This window comes from Cryptococcus neoformans, chromosome 11 (assembly GCF_000149385.1).
Source record: "Cryptococcus neoformans var. neoformans B-3501A chromosome 11, whole genome shotgun sequence".
Taxonomy (NCBI): Eukaryota; Fungi; Basidiomycota; class Tremellomycetes; order Tremellales; family Cryptococcaceae; genus Cryptococcus; species Cryptococcus deneoformans.
The window spans coordinates 459535-480105 of NC_009187.1; the positions used below are offsets into that span (position 1 = coordinate 459535).

Sequence of the window (20571 nt, forward strand, 5' to 3'; positions counted from 1 at the left end):
CCGGCAGTCATTATTGTTTGTTCTCGGCCCAGGAACGACCCGATCCACCTTGAGTTGTAGACGGATTCCAGGTTTCACAGCTTGGAGATTCCAGGCTCGACCTTCGTGATCGGTATGATAATTAAATTGAAGAGAGAGAAGAAATGGTTACGTATAGCACCAAGCCACCACCAAAGCACCCGAACGTAGGTCCGAGGGGGAGCCTAATAATTAAGGAGGGAAGGGCGCTAGGGTTATTTTGTTCTACTAACCATCAGACGGAGCACCTTGGTCCGTTGATAACTGGAGTGGTTTTTTGAGGCAGTGGTTATTATAATAATGGGTGTATGGCCCCTTTCGGCAGGGGCGTTACGATTCTGCATACGCTCGGCTATTCCCACGCCATTACGATGAGCAGGCTGACAGAGGTCTTCAGAAATCATTTGTCTCGCTTCTCAATTTGATAATTCGTAAAAACGTGTTAGGCCTACCGGGCGTTCCTGCAGGTTGGTCCACGCGTTATGAACAACAATATAGTATAATTCCAAAAAAGCCAAACTCAAGGTGGTCATGACTGGGAAGGCGGGATGTATCGTAGACTCTCATCCTTTCACTTTCATCTCCTCACGCTCCTTTTCAGTATATTCCCGCCTTGCAAGCGCACAGTATCAACAATGCTTTGCTTCGGCTTTGCTTCGCATATATGTCCGTCACTGGTCAGTGAATGTCTAAGCACTATTGGATCATCGAAGCACATTCCCTCAACATAACGAGTGCCGCGCCAAATGAGGCTTGTTAGCATCACTTTAGTAGCCTTCACCTGGGCCTGTACTCAGTTTGTTGACGCACAGATTTCTGCAACGGAATCAGCAATAGCTAGTGCAACCAATACCTTGGTGGCAAGTACGACGGGTGATCAAACCTCTATATACACGACGGATTGTCCATACGACCGTAATGTAAGGTAAGGAAAATGAATGCGAATGAGTGCGCAAGGTCGGTTATGATCAGCTGACAACATTGCTCAGTGACTATCTATCGTGTGCAAAAAGCAAGATCTCGACAATTACACTAATTGGAGCCGGTATTGGAGTCACTGTTGGGGTCTTGGCCATCGTATTCGGTTGCATTTGGCTCACGCGGAAGAATCGACGAAAGATGCCACCTGACATTGACGGGGATGATGATCAAAAAGAGTCCTCGAAACAGAAGATGAAACAGAGCATAGAGAAGGGCCCAATGCCGGCACGAAAACTAGAAAGCATTTCAGACGGTGAGGATGTGATGCCTGTCAAATTAAGAGAAGATGATCCTCCAGTCGTGCAAGAATCGCAAAAGATAAACAAGGCAACGTCTAGGATGATAACTGACCGAACGGATTCGTCTGCTTCGGAGACGGATATCTTGTCTAAGACAGAACGTCCAAGCAACAGTAGCAAGTCTACTATGCACTCCCAACATTACAACCGGCCTTCCATATCACACTTTTCCACGTCTATTCGATCTCAGTCCTCGTTCTCCAATACTATTGGCTCCAGAAATCTTTTTCCATCGAATCCATCCCCCAGCCCTCGCCACCTCCAACTGCATAATGAACAGATGCCGAAAAGAGCGAGCGCCATGTCTACCAAAGGCCTCCAGCCTCTGCCCTTGGCCTTGAAGAGAAGTACCAGAAGTATCCCTTTACGTGGAGTCATCAACAGTGTTTCAAGGCCTGTGTCAACTGTGTCGTTTGTACAAAGGACTACAGGGATGATGGAGACGCATGTCCCCCCTGTACCTATGCTATCACAGCAAGTGCCATCGTCGCCTACTAGTATTCAGTATCAGTCAACCGCTACACAAAGTGGATCTGATATTCGTCGCCCTTCGCAAGTGCCTGTGCCTGTGACCATCTCTTCAAACTCACTACCATCCAATCCAAACGCAACAGCACCACTTAACATCAGGAAGTCAGTGGTACAGACTGATCGTCTGCCTTCTTACCACGACATGAATTTCCGTCCAACTTTACAAGCGTCCATGGACCCCTCAAAGATCAATGATGGCCCTCCTAGATCTATCGAGTTATCCGGCTCTCGCGCTTTTGACAGACCGGGAAATGGACCCAAAACGATCCAGACTAGAACGAAGAAGGACAGCGTCGATTACATGGGATTAAATAATGGATCTAATGTGTCAAAGAGGACGAGCATAGGGTCAAATTCGACCAATTTAAAACCTATCCCATTTATACCGCCATTTAGGAAGAAAGTAATCCCTGAGATTGATGGAAGGAGTGAAAGCCAGAAAAGTGGAAGGGCTATGGGGGGACGGTTGCACGAGACGGGTGGAATGATATGATACTCTAGGTATTAGCAGAATAACATCATTTTTGAGTTTCACCACGGCTTTCCGCTTATCTCTGCCTGAAGAACTCTTATCTACTGTCATGTCGATTGTTACCAAGCGTTATGCGCGTACTATAAAAACGACGACAACATTGGGACCCGTATCTACGTACGTACTACAACAATCAAGCTCAGCAGCAAGCATGCCATTCCAGTGTCTTGTATTCCAAAATCCACCATCAAACGATGGAAACTAGAGGTGTATATGAACTCCTCATTGAATTAACTCATCACTGTGACTGTGTAAGTATTTATAAGAGCGTATATTGAGTATGGCGAAATACGGCGTTCTGATGGCGGGAATTATGGTGTGAGGAGCCAACAAAAGATGAGGAGCCAACAAAAGAAAAAAGCAAAAGAATTGACGAGAGTGGGATTCGAACCCACGCCCTTACGGACTGCCGGTGCTTACGTAATACAACGATTACCTTAAGACAGCTGTTTAGACCACTCACACATCTCGCCGTGTCATACATGTCGGCGGGGGGGGCATGAACTCTACTAGGATCTTTACGCAAATTCGGTCGTTTTTCGGCCATTATATGTGATTATTGTCATTCATATCAATCCACCACCACACTCGTCATTATCTCTGCAGATTGCAACGCATCCACCGAAAAAATACACGCGCTATTATGTCTGGCTTCGTCCTCGGCACGGGTTCCGGCGTCCTTACAGCTGCTGCTGTTTACTACACCCTTTCTGCGCATTTGACGCAGACTACCGCCTCGTTGCGGTCTGAGTAAGTCCCATAAGTTTCTTCGCTTTATGATCCTCGGCATGGCAAGTAATTAGCGGATGATCTGACTCTCTGATTAACCGTCATTTATACCAGCCTTCACTCTTCTTCGAATCTCTTGAACGCTTCGTTTGATCCCACTATTCCTCCAGCCCAAGCCGCTCTCATCGGTCCTTCGTCAACTTCACCTCCCCCACCTTCTTTTTCTCAGGTACTTCGGCAACGGTGGAACGACACCCTTGTGTCGTTCATTGGGAATGTCCGACAGTCTGATTGGGAGCTTATTGGCAAAGAGGTTGTGGAAGTCGGTCGCAGCGTGGTTGACCGTTTAGGCGAGAACGGTTCGACTGGTCAGATGGTCCAGAAGGGAGAAGAACTCGCAGATGCCTTGAACGAGAGGGCGTCAACAATCATTGATCAATTCAAGGGTGTTGGGACATTTGTGGACAATGGAGCGGAAAGTATTAAGAAAGCAGCTGAGGGGATCGACTTGCACAAGGATAACGTTGGAATTGTCGGCGGTCCGCGAGAAGAGATGAAGAAAAGGGTCACAGAAGCCAAGGGGAGGTTGGTCTGAGAGACCGCGATGAACAGTAGACATTCTATTTTTACAATAACCTTCAAAGGCGCAAATGCAAAAACAAAACAAAAAAGGCAGAAAGCGGAACTGTACTTTTTTTACCAGCCACGCTACCATTGAGAATCCATGATAGCAGAATACATAACTCGTTAAACACATGAAGTCACCCAATCCGACTATGATAAAATACAATCCATTTCCATGACCCAGTCATAAGTCACTATAAGTCGGTAGTGTGGGCGAAGTGGCAGCTGTCCCCATATTTGCAGCTGCAAAATTCAGCACGTCAGCTTGGATCCGTCCGTCATATAAAGGACAACTAACTCTCCCTGAAGCCAGTACTGGCATGTTTTTGTCCCCTTCTTTTCTATCTGCCAAGAGCCTCTCTTCTTTTTTCCTTTTCCTTTCGAACTTGATTGCGAATGGTCATATGGATCCCGTTGCTCCCAATATTGCTCAACACCTGCAGTGGACGAGGCAGGAACTGGCGGTGCACCCCATCCGGTAGAAAGCTGTTCTGCATAATAGGCCGGAAAAGCTGTCGCGGGGTTGGCAGTGAAAGCCATTGCAGGTTGACCAGCTCCGGAGTAATGTGGCTGGTCGTGAATATGAGATTGTTGTAAGGGTATGCCCTGAAGGTTGGCCAACAATGACTGGACAGAAGTTGCAGTCGGAGCAGATTCTAACATTATGCTCTTCTGAGAGTCTTCAGCGACAACAGCAGGGTTCATACGCCGAGTACTCTCATCTTCCTCCACAGTGCGAACATTGTCCTCGACGGGATCAGGAATCACCTCGCCAGCGAGATACTGTACGGATAGGATACCACGCTCACGCTCCAGCTGGTATTGTACTTCTTCAGTGATTATTGGGAAATTGGATGGTTTTTCAAGATACACTGTTTGAAGTCAGCAAAATTGAAGTTTCAGATAAGACTTATGCTTACTAGTAGGTTCATACCAATCGATATCTCCCCTGTTTCGGTTCATCGCCAACATCGCACCTTCTTGCATGTCCAACTCATGAACACTGACTTTTGGTCCGTGTCCCATCTGCACAGGTAAGGAGTCAGTATCTTGGCGGGTGGTAGTGCTCGACCAGGTACTAACCAGTTCCTTCTCCCACGCAGCCGGCGAAAATTCTCGAACGTCTTCCAACTGTGCGTCCTCTTTCCATCTGACCGATCTTATTAACCTGCCCTTCGTAGTATATCTCGGCTCTTTAGACTCTTTCTTGATTTCAGTGGTCGGATTCTGAGCAGTACCTTGCTTATTGTTCATAGTGGCCAGGAAATTACCAAGAGTAAAGCTTTTGGCAGATGACGACACAGCTGATGCCTGGGAAGCTATAGGTTTTGAAGAAGACGAGGTGGGTTTCGGTTTAGGTTTCGGAGTTTGCGATGCAGCAGGAGCAGAGAAGAACGACATATCGGAAACAGTAGATAATTTTGTTGAGGGCTTGGGCGTGCCAGAGACAGAAGCTTTGGTAGATGAGTTGGAGGTCTTGATCGCTGGACGTTTGGTAGAGGATTCTTCCTTGACTTTGCCGTCGTCCTTGATGACTTGATCGGCCTTTCTTTTAGTACCTGAATAAAGCGTCAAACAGGCTCCTATGCAGTAATGTGACAGCGTACCTGCATTGCTGGACTCAGTCGACTTGTTCTCTTTCGCCTTAGCATTGGCTTCTTGATGTCGTTTGTGTACTGCTAAGAGGTACTTCGAATATTTGTCGAAAGCTGTCTGAATGGCATCCGCGCTAGAGAGATCTGTAATCGCTGTTCAGTGACGGCGAGCACATTACAAGATAAACTTACTTTTCTTCTTTGCCAGAGGAGGCAGACTCATTGCGTGTTTGTTCAAACCATACTCTTTTGCAGTTTCTAATGGCATTTCCGTTCGTGAAAGAACCTAACGAATTTATCAATGGGCGTCCTAGAGACGTAAATTCTTAAACCCACCTCCAGCAATGGTACCATAACTTTTTCCCAAATTTCAGGTTCTTTACGACATTGCTTTAACCATCTTTGCCACACTTGTACATATCTATCATTATCTGCCATTTTGGCCAAGTAAGCTCCGGGAGCATGGTCCCGTAATTGACTAAGGATTTCTAGAAGTTCATCAGGGTTGGGGGTGAATGAAGGGGGCTCCTTATCATCTTCTCCGCGCATTCTTAGATGTTTGAAAAGCGACCCAGGGCTATTGCTCTTCTTGAGAATCTCTGTATTGATGAGAGAACGAATTGTGGACATATCAACGATAGAGTTGGGAGCAGGGAGAGCCTTGGAAGGTACCGACTTAGAGCTACTTGCCACAGCTCCGTTGCTGATTTCGGCTTTCTTTGCTTCCTCAACCGAAGGTTCATGTGAAAACGGTGGCGGTATATGTTTGCCTGTAAAAGCCTGATAATGCCCATTTTCACCTGGTGCGGCCAAGTACGGATCCAAAGTGCCCTGAGTGGTTGGTGGTGGCCCAGTTGCCTGCTTTAAAGGCGAACGTGCCTGTCTACTGTCAACTGATGACTGACTCGCGGCGGACGTTAACGGATGTTGCGAGTTAGCTGGGGGTGACTGAGAAAGGTCCACAACCTCCACAGTCCTTTGTTTCTTGACTGCTGAAGACGTAGGTAAAGGAGAATTACTAGGGCGCTTGTGAGCGTACAGAGGCTGTACAAACGGAAGTTGTGTTCTCTCTTGCTGCGGAAACGGCGGAAGGGAAGCTTGGGATATAAAGGGCGGGTCACTGGATATTCCAGTAGGTAATGGTTGAGCAATGCTCAAAAGAGCCGGATTAACGGATTGAGGAAGGTTGGTTATTGAGCTCTGAAAGGTATGATGAGTAAGACCTGGATGTTGGCTATATAGATTGTTAATATTTACTCTACTTTGGCGGCCGCATTTGGAACCTACCTTGTCGGAGGCTGTATAGAAGAGTAAAGAGGTGGGTTTGCTGAGTGCAACATGTGTGTTCCTTGCGGTAACTCCAATGCATTAGAAATTTGTTGAGGAGTTGCATGTCCAGCGATGGAAGCTGCAGGATCTATAAGGGGCAGACATTGTCAGCAATTCTTCAGAGATATCAGAATATGCCCAGTACACCGAGCACAAGCAATGCAGCTTTGGTCCCGCCGCGACGAACCGAGGGAAGACATTTTTTCATTGCCTCAACAACAAACCGTCCGGACGCGACGCGCCACACATCCCGCTTTACAGGTCACGTGACCTGGAAAGCGCAAAGCGACATGGCGGGATCAAATTCAGGCTCCTCAAAACCCGGCATGAACTCTTACGCTTCAACTTCGGCGCAGCAGCTGTCCGCCGAACTCTCCTGACTGCAACCGTAGGATATCACAAGTCGAACCTTCCCGAGCAGCAACAACTGTTGGGAAATGACGAGTTGAACGATCATGTACATATGACACACATGCTCAAAGACATTACGCCCATAGCTCACGAAGTGATTCCATTCCATTGCTTGGCTTGACAATAAAATACAACGGGTACCAACCCCACCTACCTTGCTGAGCCATTGGCTGCCGCTGGAGAAACGGAGACCAATTTTGCAGGTTTTGGTTATCCAATGGCGTACGCGGCACTACATGTTGCCTCCGTACGGCTTCTAGAATATCCGGTGGCAGTGATACGGAACCGTTACTCAACAAACGTTCCCATGCAGCGGCAGCGTCTTTTCGTTGATCTGACATTGCTTGTATTGTTAATCCAAGGTCCTTTGGATTAATTGCCTATGAACAGCCGTTTGCGTTAGCTCTACAACGGTTTAATAATCAAGAGGTATCGACAACCATGGTGCCTCCCCGATGATTATTCAACAAGAAAAGCGGCGTACCGTTCTAATATACGTCGGAAGAGCTGGCATACAGCCTGCACCGAGGGGATGATACGTGGAGAACAATCGATAGTCGGCGAGATTTCTTGGTTGCGTCTTATCCAATCATTGACCAACAACACAATGGCCTTCCTCGACTATACGTACAACTCGCTCACCACCACACCTTATCTGATATCTTTAAAAGTATACAAAGCGTGAAGCTGCCTTGATGTCACGAAAGCAGCACAGAGAAGACAAATGCTTGGAAAAAGATGAGTCGTGCCAGAAACGATCAATGATGAGCTGGTCGTTGTGTGAAAGCGAAGGATTGAGGCTGAGCAAGCCAGTATGGGATAAAGTGGAAAAATGAATATTTGTGGTTTGTCTATTGTTTGTTTCTGGTTGTGGGTCACGTGACTTGGGGGTCTCAGATCGATGCTGTTGTTCCTGAATCGGGCGCGTGGCGGCCGCGGAACATGAGGGGAGCAGCAACTTGTGAATGGCCTCTATGCATCTATACCCAGCGAGCTACGGACAGCCCACGGCGAACACCAAGCATGCCTCGGCAGCAGTCAGAGGATGAACTTAGAATACGTGGACAAGCACCACGCTCTCCCCGAAGCTCCCAAGGCGACCCGCTTGAAAGAAACTCTAAGCTCGAAGACGAAGAAGAACTGGATCTTATTAGGTGTGGTATCCGCCAGTTGATGATGACAACGCTGACCCATTTTCCATAGACGATATGAAGATTTTAGCACAGTAGGCAAGTGCATCGTGCATCCTCTCCTCTACGAATAACTCTAACACTGTCACACCAGATTGGATTCAAGATTCATTACATGAACGGACATTTCAAAACAAGGCTCCTCGGAGTCGAATTATAGCTCAGCTGGATCGTAGTGATGGCGCCGTAGGCCATCTGTGGAGGTTGATACGTAGGGCCTTGGAAGAGGGAGAGGCTTACGTGGTGATTTCACTTGTCGGTGTGTATTAAAACATTCTAGAGCCCCCCCGATAATGACCGTCCTGTAGGCGTCATAATTGGTGTCAGCGCAGCACTCATATCCATCATAACAACATGGCTCTCGGACATCAAGATGGGCCACTGTACTACGGGATGGTGGCTTACCCGGAAGTTCTGTTGTTTGGAGGTTTCAGATGAGATGGAAGCGTGTGCCGAATGGAAGAACTGGGGCGGAGTGGAACCATTTCAATGGATTGCATATGTGCTGTTTGCTGTAAGTATCTATTCACAGCCAGCAACCGTTTCTCTTGTGCTAACAAAGTCTACCGCATTAAGGCTGCATTCTCTTTCGCAGCTGCATACTTGGTGAAGAACTTTGCTCCTTATGCTGCAGGATCGGGTATCTCGGAGATCAAATGCATCTTGGGCGGGTTCATTATCAACGGCTTCTTGAGTGTCGAGACTTTTTTCATCAAAGGACTGACTTTGGTAAGAGTTAGCCTTGAAGATTAACTAACCTCCATCGCTGATCCGGATCGTGTAGCCGTTAGCCATCGCTTCAGGTCTAGCGGTTGGAAAAGAAGGGCCTTCAGTCCATGTAGCTTGTAGCGTGGGTAACGTCGTCGCAAAATGGTTTAGCCGTTATGAGCGCAGTCATTGTAAGTTATGACTTTACTTGTCCCGGTATGTACTCATCCACCTTTCAAAGTGAAGATGCGTGAAATCGTTACTGCTTCAAGCGCGGCGGGTGTAGCCGTAGCCTTTGGCTCACCGATCGGCGGTGTCCTTTTCTCAATTGAAGTACGTGCGATCAGACTATGAAGATGCTAGCTGGCTAATCCTGTGGCTTTAGGAAATGAATCAGACTTACTCCAATAGGACTATGTGGCGAAGTTTTGTCTGCGCTTTGGTAGCAACTTTCACTTTGGCTGTACGTCATATCTTTGTCTCCCGTTGCAGTACCTTCTGATGGTGTGTCACATCGCAGTCAATGGATCCCTTCCGAACTGGGAAGCTGGTCATTTTCAATGTTTCGTACGACCGTGACTGGCACTACTTTGAGATTCCTGCATACATTTTGATTGGTATATTTGGTGTAAGCCGGCAACCGCGCCTCTCCATTCCGCCATATAAGCTAAATGAAAGCTATAGGGTCTATATGGTGCTTTTGTGATAAAATTCAACGTTCAAATGGCCTCTTTCCGTCGCAAGCACCTCAGTGGACATGGCATTTTCGAGGCAGTGGCCTTGGCCTCTATCACTGCCATTATCGGATATCTGAACGGCTTTTTACGTATTGATATGACTGAGATGTTGTCAGTGTTGTTTAGAGAGTGTGAAGGTGGTGGTGATTATAACGGTCTTTGCCAGTGGGTGTTGCTTTTTGCGGTAGGCCTTGTAGTGCAGTCTTTACTCACCGTACCTATAGGGCATCTTCACAATGGCGCATGGTCAACTCCCTTTTACTAGCGACTATCATCCGAACAGTCTTCATCATCGTTTCATACGGTTGTAAAGTTCCCGCCGGTATATTTGTCCCATCAATGGCTGTCGGTGCCACATTTGGGCGAATGATTGGTATTTTGGTCAAGGCAATGTATAAGTGAGCTATCGATGATTATCCAAGGGTTTTAGCGACTGACAACGCAAACAACAAAGCTCCTACCCTTCTGCTCCGTGGTTTGCTGCTTGTGCTCCTGACGCGCCGTGTATCACGCCGGGTACATATGCATTTTTGGGAGCAGCGGCAGCAATGGGGTAAGTACAGGTCACGTTTATGAACTGCTGATTTCGTCGCTGATAACGACGCAGAGGAATCACCAGATTAACTGTAACCGTCGTTGTCATCATGTTTGAACTCACAGGCGCTTTGACCTATATCCTGCCTGCTATGGTGAGACACTTCAGATTATATTCGAGATGTATACGCTCACCCCTTTATCTAGATTGTTCTTCTGGTTACCAAGGCCGTCAGCGACCAGTTTGGTGGTGGAGGTATCTCCGATCATATGATTAAGTTTAATGGATATCCTTTCTTGGAGAAAGAAGATAAAGAGGACCCAACGGACCACGCGTTCATTGAGCCTAGTGAGTCGCACCACCCTTATTCAGTAAATGCCGATGTTAAAGTCCTGTTTGCCTAGTCGCCAATGTCATGAAAAAGGATCTCATCATATTAGAGGCGACAGGTGTGCCCTTGAATCATGTTGGTAAGCGAACACGGATAGCTTTTAAATTGCAGCGCCTGATGAGCGTGTAGTCGATATTGTCCAACACACAAATTACCAAGGATTCCCAGTTGTCAAGAGCCATGAGGATCAAACCATTGTCGGCTTTGTTCGTAAAAATGAGCTTCGTATTGCTCTTGAAAAAACTCGTCGCGTACGAAATTTATCTTTCAACACGACCTGTACTTTCCAATGCATTAGGGCTATCCCAGAGGATGCTCATGAGCTTCTAGAAAGGCCAGATATTCTTATACCAAGCCAAGGGGGGAGAATGACTGTGAATACGGGCGCTGAGAATAGAGAAGATAATGGAAGTGAAATATCTCATGTCGACTTTGGGCAGTATGTCGATGATGTGAGTACGAACTTTGAAAAGGGTGATCGGAGGCTGACAACACGGTGGTCAAGATACCGCTGACTGTAGCACCAAAAATGCCATTGGAACTTGTAATGCAGCTTTTCAGGCGTATGGGGTGAGTATCAGTTGCCACTACGTTAGAGCCCTGCCGTTAATGCTCCTTTTAAGACCTCGCGTCATTCTCGTGTCCGACCAAGGTCGACTCACTGGGCTTGTGACCGTGAAAGACGTCTTGCGTCACGAACTTTCCGAGGCACATCATCGATCTCGTTCAACCCATACACCACTCACACCATCTCATCCTGCGTATGCCCAGTCTAATGGATGGGATACAGAATGGACGGTAGACGATGAGAGAGGCCATGGCTTGGAGATTGCATTGGAAGAAGGCTTGGAGTGGACAAGATCAAAGGCCACTTGGGCTTACGGAGCTGCTTTGGAGCGTTGGAGAGGTATCAGAGGGCAGGACAGACGGACGGCGACCTTCGACTATGAGTTGGACGAAGGAATACAAGGATGATTAAATTTTGTTAGACTGACCAGTATCCCGTGTGCAACATTTTTGGAACCTTTGCATGAATATCAATCATCTTCAAGATCATTCATCCCATCTCCTTAGGACTGTGGATTGACACCAATGGAGTGACTCAAAAAACTGTGTCAGTGGTTCATAACGACTATACATTGACTACACTACATTATTTCCATGGTTTTCTACGCTATATGTATACGAACAAAAAGTCTTCCATTAAAATATTGTACCAACATTTTCTTTCTTGTAATGATATTAGATCATTTCGTAACCTTCATCCTTCGCTTCTTGCTTCTCCTTCTTACCTTCTTCCTTCTTATCAGCCTCATCCTCGGCATCTTCGACAGTTACAGGGTGGTGAACTGGAGAAACAGGGGTAGACGCATGAATAGCGGCAGGTTCGGACTCCGCTGGTGACTGGTGGGACTGCACGGTAGCGGCAGGAACGTCGGAGGATCCTTCTTGTTCTTGCTCACCGACAGGGGTGGAAGGGACTTCTTCAGAAGTATTGGCTGGAGTTGTTATGGCGTCTTCGACAGAGGCGAAAGATTCAGAAGATTGGGGAACTACAGCTGCGGTAGACGCTGTGGGCCCGTCGAAAGCAGATACAACGCGTGCGGTGGAGCCGGCGGCGGGCTCATTTGAGGGAACCTCTTTGACGTCTCCATTCTCATCGACCGTTCCACAGTCTTGAATATCCTTGCCGCTTTCAGAAGACGATTCGCTCCATGACCTGTCATCATCTTCGGGCTCACTCTCCTCACCATCCAGTCGCCTTTTCCTAACTTCTTCCCACTTTTCATCTCTTTGCTTCTCGAGTTTCTGGATCTCGTGCTCGACCTTCTTGACAAGCTCCTTTCTCTTTCGCCTGACCTGACTTTCACCGTTGGAAACTATAGAGTCGGCTTGAAGGAGTAACTGCAAGAGAGCATTGGTCTGGGCATGGTAGGCGGAGTTGAGTCGGTTGAAAAGCAAAGGAGGAGCGTGGGCACCGGGCACAGAGTGGGCGAAAGAGAGACGCTCGGGGAAAGTGAAACCGGACTGAAGAGCATCAAGCTGACGTTCGATGTCTTGCAAAGCAGAAAGCGATGTGGACGGGTCAGGAGCGGGGACAGCATCGTCGGTAGAGGCAGTAGTGGGAGCTTTGCTGGTGGTCAAAGCAGGAGTTGGCTTCTTCTCGCCCTCAGCGACTTGCTTGCCCTTACTCTTCTTGCAAGAACCCCCGCAGCTGTCGCTCGCATTACATTGACACTTGTCGGCACATGTACCCTCACAGCTCCTCTCAGCAATTTGTTCTTCGGGCTCAAAGACAAGACCGAATTGAGCAAGGAACTCGTTCAAGCCTTTGGGAACCTTATTTGACTTGGAAGCCGTAGAGGTAGAGGCGTCTGAGGACAAAGGCTCAATCTGAAGACCAAGGAATTGATTGAGGAGCTTGTTCAAGTCGAGTGAAGCCTCTTCAGATGAGGATGGGGAAGATGTGGCAGATTTGGTAGCAGATGCTGAAGTAGGCTCAGACTTAACCTCTGGCTTGGACTCTAGCTTGGTTTCGGGTTTGGGCTGGGGTTTAGACTCAGCCTTGGGTTGGGGACTGGCGACGGCAGCTGGCTGTGGCTTGCAACAAGGCTTAACTTCGGACTCGCCATCACAGTCTTCTTTAACGGCGATGCCGAGAAGAGCACCAAATAGAGCATTGACCTCATCAAAGTCTGGTGTGGCCGGGGATTGACGAGGAGTAACCGTTCGGCAGCATCTAGGACTAAAAGTCAGCGTTTGAAGTAATGAACATACGATATGTAAGTTGACTAACCTCTTGGGACACCTGATGGCGCGTTCTCTCTGAGCTTGAAGGTACTGAGCTTCCCTGAGAGCTCTTGCTTCCGCTTTCTTTCTCTCGACAAGCTCAAGATAAGCCCTTTTCTTCCTTTCTTCTTCGACACGACGAGCGTGCAGAGCTTGTTCTCTGGCGATACGCTTGGCGATCTCGGCTCTGATGGCAGCCTCTCGCTGAGCTTGAGCATGAGCGCGGATGGTTGCCTCACGAGCTCGTGCCTCTTCCATAGCTTGACGACGACGTTGAATGGTCTGAAGATGAACTAAAGCAGCACGCTCTTCCTCCTCGAGAGAGTAATAGTCGGGCTGAGTGGCAAAGGAAGGGTACGAAGGAGTTGGGGTGGCAAACATGTTGACAGGTGAAGGTTGGTGGCCGAGAGGGGAGTAGGTGGAAAAGCGGCCATAGCCTGGCTGGCAGTAGTGGTGGTGGTCGTAGAAAGACATTGTATTTGGAGTGATGTATTGTATGTTGTTACAGCTGGTGTGATATGGGATGATATACTCGTGGGAAGGTAAGGTTGAGGATTGTGAAGAATGTTAGCGATATGTCAGTATTTTATAGTATTTCCGGGAGTTTGAGTGCGCCGCGTATGCGAGGAAGATTCATAAGCGCATGAATAAGCGTTGGAAATGTGCAGAAAGAAAGAGAAAGGGAGAGAATGAGATGGAATGAGCGAGAAGATGCGCGAACAGCGATAACAGGAAAGGAACCGAACATTCCTCGCAGATCGCCGACATTCCATCATTACGTCAGTGCATCTTTCAGTGCGTTCGGGGCCATTCTAGAAGGATCTCCATTATTATTCCTTCGGTCATCGGCCGACGGCGAACACCGAGCGCAGCTCCGAATTGATCCATCATGAGAGAACCAAAAAGAGAAAGCGAGAGAGTGGTGGCGGCGGGCATCGAACGCAGTATGGTATGCACTATGCGAGTGTCTCCAATGGCAACCGGAGACTAGGCTATTAAGTATTAGGTCATAACAGTTAAAATATGTGGGGCAAGAGTAAATGGCGGGTTATCGTCCGTCTATACAACAACAAACACTCGCGTTGTCCGATGGATCATTATTGCCGCAGACTTTTCCTCCCCTACCGATGGCTTGCACTTCTCACTGCTGAAGGGTAGATCTTATTACTTCTTATACATGTTCTCAACATACGAAATGGAGTTTGATTTGCTACTATATGTACATCTTATATGAATTGCTGTCCCCACGCGCTCCTCCCATCCCCTTTATCACCAGCCACCAGTGTCTCCGTCTGCCACACCTGGAAGTGAACCCCAGTTATTGTTCTGTGGCGGGGACATCGTCATTGAATTGGAGAATGACGCCCTTCTATTGTCACCCCATCCCTGCCTATCGTTCGGGCTCCATCCGCTATCACCATCATCTCCGTACCTACTCGCACTACCTTCATAACGATCATAATGGTGCGACTTTGAGTCCATCGAAATCCAACCAGACTCGTCTACACCATTGAAGCTTGAACTCCTAACCGAAGTGACCCCTTTCCTCCTCTCACGGTCCTTTGCTCTCTCGTCCTCAACCTCAGATCGAGCAGAACGCATCTTCTCCAGAGCGTTTGTCGAGTTCTTGAATGGCCTTGGGATGGGTTTCGGACCCCAGCCGTTAGACCCTGTAGAATTGCGCTTCCTAGTGGGACCGTGGTTGTTTGTCCTTCTGTTGGGAGGGAATCTGAACGAACGAGAGTCGTCTTCGTAACTGTCCCTATCCCTTATGGGTGCAAGGTTGAGAGGAGGACGAGCACGGTTGGCAATGGCGATGCGATACACCTCTTCGGACTCTGCCCAATGGTCATCGTCGGCAGGGGCGATGGAAGGAAGGGGTTGCTCAGACTCGGCTGTGCGGGCCTCGACTTGTCCTTCTTCATGCTCTTCATTGGTAGAAAGTGAGAGAGGAGTGTTGGTGATGATGGCAGTGTTCGATTCGGAGAAGGCGAACGAGGGAACGGAAAACTCAATGTTACCGATCATGGACGGTTCATCATCCGTGATAACAGGGGCGACGGCAGCAGCAGCAAATTCCGCTTCAGCTTCAGCCAGAGCCTGAGCAGCACGGGCTGCCTCTTCCGCTTCAATCGCCGCCAGCTCCTCCTCGCGTGCAGCTTCGGCGCCAGCACCTTCCATCATTGGTGGTGCAGAAGAAGCTATTTGCACCGATTCAGCCAGTTGTTCTGGGCTGTGAGCGACAGCATCGCGCTCAGAATTGTCCGGATGACTAGACTGAAGCGCGTCGACCAAGTCGGGTGCCTGATCGTGGGTGTGGATGGGCTGGACAAACTCATCCTTTGGATCTGGGACGTCAGAAGATTGTGAGAGCGACCGTAGAGGAGCGGCAGGTGTGAAAGAGGAGTCGACTTGAGAAAGTTCCGTTGGAGCCTTTCCCTCGGCATTGCCATCAATCCCCCGTGAGGTGTCTGCCTCAGTGGCTTCATCAATCAGCCCCTCCTGCTCAGTACCACTGATGGCTTCCACAGGTTGGGCGGCGGCCGCTTCCGATTCCGGTGAAGTCTGACTTTCGGCTTCACCATTGATGTCCCGTGAAATGTTTGCTTCAGTGATTTCACCAATCAGGTCATCATGCTCAGTGCCGCTGAACGCTTCCAAAGGTTGAGCGGTCGCCTCCGAGGGAGGAGTAGCTTCAACCTTCATATCATTTTCAGCGTCTATCTCGGCAAAAGCAGGATCAGAGGGCACAGGAGTTTGTTCTGCCGTTACTTCATCAACTACCTTGGTTCCCTCTACTACCTCAGCAGGCCGGATAATCTCAACAGCGTTGGATGGCATTGTAGTTTCTGAAACGTGCCGGTCTTGCTGCAAGCCTGAAAACGGCCCAGAAGGTTCCTCGTCTACCGTGTTAGAGGAATGGGCATTTTCAGGAAGGTGCCCATAAGTAGCAGCAACGACTGAGGGCTCAGGGCTGGCGATGTCGACGGGATTGGCGTCTGTTACGAAAAGACTCTCAACCATCTCAGACATATCCGTGACGATAGGAGCTTCGAACGTGCTCGAGAGTGTAGGCTCAGTAAAAGGCGTTTGGGCATCCTTCTCCCGTTCCTCTTCTTGGGTGGCATCCTTGGACTGACTGGACTGGATTACAGGAGTTTGTTTCTCCGCGGAAGCTTCATCAACTTCTGGCTTCTCCTCATCATCGGAGTAATCATCACGAGGAATATATATGGTACGCCTGATCTCGATGACTTCCTCGTCAAACGCTGCGGTAGAGGGTTCAGGAGCCATCGCGGTAACTTCCTTCTCAACAACAACTCCGGGAGCTTCCTCCTCATCGCTTTCATATTGATAGGTGGCGGGAGGAAGGTCAAGCTTGGCTCTTGCGGTTGAGTAGAGACTCTTGGGAAGGCTATTGCTAGAAGTCAAGTCGTCCTGAGCATTTATCTCCTTCTTCAAAGGCCTGCTCGCTTCGTCGATGAAAGTGACAGACACGCCAAACTCAGAAGCCTGGCCGGTAAGCTGTTCAAAGTCGGAAGGAAGCTCAAAGTCGACGTCTTCGTCACTTTCAAAGAGCTCCTGCGTCTTCTGCTTGGCCTTCAGCTTTTTAGGTTGCTTAGGTTGCTTTGGCGCATTTTTGTACAACTGCCTGGCTATTGCTTTCTTTGCTGCTTTGGACTGAGGGGGAAGAGGGTGTTTGTGCTTAAAGGTATTGTCTCGAGGAGCCGGTTCTGAGGAAGTTTCAGAGCCAGTGATAACTGCACTTGCTGAAGATTCGGCATGATTATGGACTTGTTCGGCCTGTTCGATTTGACCAATTTGACCATTTTGCTCATCCTGAATGGCCTCTGGAATAGGTGCCTGGGGAGTCCGATTCTTCATTATAGGCTCCGGCGCAGCGGGTGCCTCGGCGGCTTCAAACTTTTCCACCTCTCCATGGTGTTCATCGGCAACCACCGGTTCGAGCGTAGCCACATAATCAGACTCAAGGCCCGGCCCGTGCTCAAACCTCTGCTCTTGCTCGTGCACCTGCTCGATCTCCGTCTCCGTTTCCAACTCGACTGGTCTCTCCCGCTCATGTTCCGTGTTCTTATCTTCAGCCACTTCCTCAGCCTCCCGGGCTACATCCTCGTGCTCAATAGCTGGAACATTTTCCATCACAGCCTTCGCCTCTACCAATTTCGGCACAGCCTCTTCTGCCTCAGTCTCGGGGGGGTTATCATCCGGCGTGAGCTTGGCTTCGGGGGATATTGCGCTTTTGAACTGTTGACGGTTTGAAGCGGGACGGGCAGCGAGAACGAAGCTGGGCATGGAAGTGTCCCAAGCGGGCTGAGAGTAGGATGCGTAAGGGGTGATTGGCTTGTGTTGAGAGACAGACTCGGAGGAGGAGGGAGCGATGGAAGTAGAGCCGAGAGGAGGAAAGTTGTCTGGGGTCAGTTTTTCGCCGCCGTGAGAGAAAGGACTGTTAACATGCTGTTTTCGTAATGGTTTATTAGCAACGAGGGAAAGGTTTACGTGTAAAAGTCTACTTACAGCTCTGAGGTCCATGGCATTCGGGAATACCATATCACACTGCTGACAACGATGCTCCGCCTGGACAACATGGCTATCGTAACTCGCCAAGATTTGATATTGAGGCGGCTTGGCAGCACGTGTAGCATAGTTTGACTCGGCATAGTTTGAAGCTGAATCGGAGGCCGATGGGGCCCTGGGAGAGGGAGCAGATGAGTGGATGGTGTCCAACATGCGCTGAGTACGAGTAAAGCTAGCAGGTTCAGAGCCGTGTACCAACTCATAGTGCTATGAATTGTCTCAGCGATTTTTTTTTATTTAAATTTTTTAAAAGGGGTTAAAGGCAAGACGTACATCGCGCGCCTCATGGGCATGAGTGAAAGTGACCAGACATTCAGGACAGAGCATAGCCCAAGGGTGCTTTTCCATTTTGTGCTGTAAAATTAACAGCGGTCAGCGTTTTGTATCATGGAGAATTCATGGATCGCTTACCTGTCGCAGATCGTATGCGCTGTGATAGTCTTCATTGCAGATCTCGCACATGTAGGGAGAATGGAATCCATCCTGGCGATTGTCAGCACTTATTCTCGATAAACGTACTAGCCATTCTCACATCGAATGAAGACTTGGGGCGTCCTGCAGACGATGTCACAGATCCTGGAGCGGGAGGATGCGTCGAGATTTCGGGGCTGGACACGCGACTCCTGGATTGTTTGCTGAATAAAGGTGCCGAGTGAACAGCTTGGGTATGCTAAATGGGACCGAACGTAAGCTTTTAAACCGTATCTGATAAGGTGATCTGTATGCCGCACCTGTTGGAGAGCAGCTGGCGACTTGAATTGCTTGTTGCAAGGCTTGCAGACAGGAAGTTCAGTCTTTCGCTTGGAGGCATAGCTAGAAGTTTCGATCGAGGATCGGTACTAAAGAAATCAACGGGTCAGCATCAAGAAAGCTGCATTTGATGGATGGAACAACTCACGTCATAACCATGGTCGAAAGTATCGGTTGAGCGGACTTGATGAGGAGGAAGGGGTCGACCGTTGAAAGCGGGACGAGAAATTTCTGACCGGGTTTCACTTTTAGCCGGAGACCTAGAGGGCTCAAGGCTCTCCTAAATTCGTTGAGTTAGCATTGATCGAAGCCTAAATGAGACGTAAGATAGGAAGCTCACCCCGTCTCGGCTGTCCTCCACAGCCCTGTGGCTTGAAGTGGATTCATCCCAAGAGTCAAGGATTCTGCTGGTAGGAGACTTGAAAGGCTCAATGTACCGCTGTTTTGACGTTATCAGTACTGATTGCAACTCGGAAGACCAAAATTGAAATCTTTTACTTACACCGTCGTAGTTGTTTTCAACAGTCTTCTCATTGACCTCCCGCTCAACTTGCCAGTCTCCAATGCTTCTACCAACAGATCGATCATTGTGGGTTTGTCTCTCAATAGGTGCGGAGGCATCCCATCCGCTAGGGACAGGTGTAACAAGTGACTCTTCCTTGCCAGGGGTTTCGATTGGTTCAATAGATTTAGTAGATTTTTGGAATTCGATAGGTTTAGTATCTGTCGTTTCGACATTTTCACTAGACTGAATAATGGGCTGGGGAGTTTCCGCCACGATGACGGGTTTGAGTCTTCCCTGCTGTTGCTGCTCGATCGGGTGAGACGACTGCTCTTCGGGAGCTTTGGCAGGTTGTTCGAGTTCCTTCTCGGTAACGGATTTAAAGTTTTCTGAATCGGCGGTGGTCGATTGCTTTATGGGAGCGTCTCGGTGGCTTGGGAAGACCGCCGGAATGCGGTACTTGCGACCACATTTACACTCGCAAGTACAGACGGGTGCCGGCGACGGGATGAGGAAAAAGGTAGCAAAGAGGAGGACGAGACATGTAAGCTCCGTAACGTAGCCGAAGAAGGCTGTGAGCATTTGGGAGGGGGCTTCTCCTGTGGTGTCGGGGGGTTAGTAGCTGGCTGTTTCTAAAGATGGGAATGAGCCTTCAAATTAAAATCCCGCGCATTCTTGCCTTGTTGTCGCATCGTTCCTCCTGTCCGAATTCATGTGGTCGGGCCTTCTGGGCGGCCACATCCGCTTTCCTCGCCGTCATCTTCTTCCTTCAGTTGTTGTTCTCTATAGTCATGGAACTCTGAAACATATCTTGACTCGACTTCTTCTCCTCTCGTCGCCTTTTTAGCAGCCGGTACAAGACCATTGTAATCGAGCAATTTCTTCTGCTCTGAAACCAAAACGCAAAGCGACTTGATGGATTGGGTATTGAGGGAAGACGACAACGTCGTATTGAACAACTCGAACTGGATGAAGAGTATCAAATAAATAAGATAGAATCAGATACATGTCATGCGAGTTGGCATGAGCACGTTGATAGTGGATGTATGTTGACCATTCTGAATACCGCATCCTGTGGAACCACTCATTAGTAGTCTTCGGGACTGCGAGGAGTTGTACATCAGTATTATCAGTGCGCTTACCATACACTCATTTGGCTCGCCGCGGCTTCTTTGCGTTGGGCGGTAGGGAAAATGACAAATGTGGAACAAATCCACGTCACTGGTCGGGATTGCATTGTGCGGCGGAGTCGTCGACGAGTTAAAGTAGCAGCGGCGGTGGATGCGACCCAGCCTGTTATGAGACCCGGCCCCCTTCTGTAGT

General features: G+C 48.8%; 5 protein-coding genes and 1 non-coding gene across 6 annotated transcripts; 2 read left to right on the plus strand and 4 right to left on the minus strand.

Moving 5' to 3' along the window:
- Positions 1-2731: 2731 nt before the first annotated feature.
- On the minus strand, positions 2732-2834 carry CNBKt060. The gene is made up of 2 exons: positions 2796-2834; positions 2732-2774 (listed from the first exon to the last, which is right to left on the minus strand). It is a non-coding gene; the product is annotated as a tRNA-Leu (tRNA).
- Positions 2835-3004: 170 nt separating this feature from the next.
- On the plus strand, positions 3005-3685 carry CNBK1620 (hypothetical protein; the record flags this gene model as incomplete). The annotated part of the gene is made up of 2 exons (XM_767695.1): positions 3005-3111; positions 3205-3685. 2 exons carry the CDS (start codon positions 3005-3007, stop codon positions 3683-3685), a joined length of 588 nt encoding a protein of 195 aa, XP_772788.1.
- A 223-nt stretch (positions 3686-3908) lies between these two features.
- CNBK1630 (hypothetical protein) lies at positions 3909-7563 on the minus strand (the record flags this gene model as incomplete). Its single annotated transcript, XM_767696.1, has 10 exons — positions 3909-3957; positions 4013-4586; positions 4635-4740; positions 4798-5273; positions 5322-5453; positions 5502-5595; positions 5646-6543; positions 6597-6726; positions 7204-7429; positions 7534-7563. The coding sequence occupies 10 exons, from the start codon at positions 7561-7563 to the stop codon at positions 3909-3911; spliced, it is 2715 nt and encodes a 904-aa protein (XP_772789.1).
- Positions 7564-8072: 509 nt separating this feature from the next.
- Positions 8073-11585, plus strand: CNBK1640 (hypothetical protein; the record flags this gene model as incomplete). The annotated part of the gene is made up of 18 exons (XM_767697.1): positions 8073-8203; positions 8253-8278; positions 8334-8498; positions 8548-8753; positions 8816-8968; positions 9024-9138; positions 9189-9280; positions 9333-9410; positions 9468-9575; positions 9632-9849; positions 9909-10082; positions 10139-10237; positions 10292-10373; positions 10426-10567; positions 10624-10689; positions 10740-11062; positions 11116-11180; positions 11234-11585. 18 exons carry the CDS (start codon positions 8073-8075, stop codon positions 11583-11585), a joined length of 2595 nt encoding a protein of 864 aa, XP_772790.1.
- Positions 11586-11852: 267 nt separating this feature from the next.
- CNBK1650 (hypothetical protein) lies at positions 11853-13874 on the minus strand (the record flags this gene model as incomplete). The annotated part of the gene is made up of 2 exons (XM_767698.1): positions 11853-13350; positions 13408-13874. 2 exons carry the CDS (start codon positions 13872-13874, stop codon positions 11853-11855), a joined length of 1965 nt encoding a protein of 654 aa, XP_772791.1.
- Positions 13875-14669: 795 nt separating this feature from the next.
- Positions 14670-19830, minus strand: CNBK1660 (hypothetical protein; the record flags this gene model as incomplete). The annotated part of the gene is made up of 9 exons (XM_767699.1): positions 14670-17876; positions 17937-18203; positions 18270-18350; positions 18408-18479; positions 18529-18666; positions 18728-18835; positions 18895-19026; positions 19087-19185; positions 19249-19830. The coding sequence occupies 9 exons, from the start codon at positions 19828-19830 to the stop codon at positions 14670-14672; spliced, it is 4686 nt and encodes a 1561-aa protein (XP_772792.1).
- Positions 19831-20571: the final 741 nt, after the last annotated feature.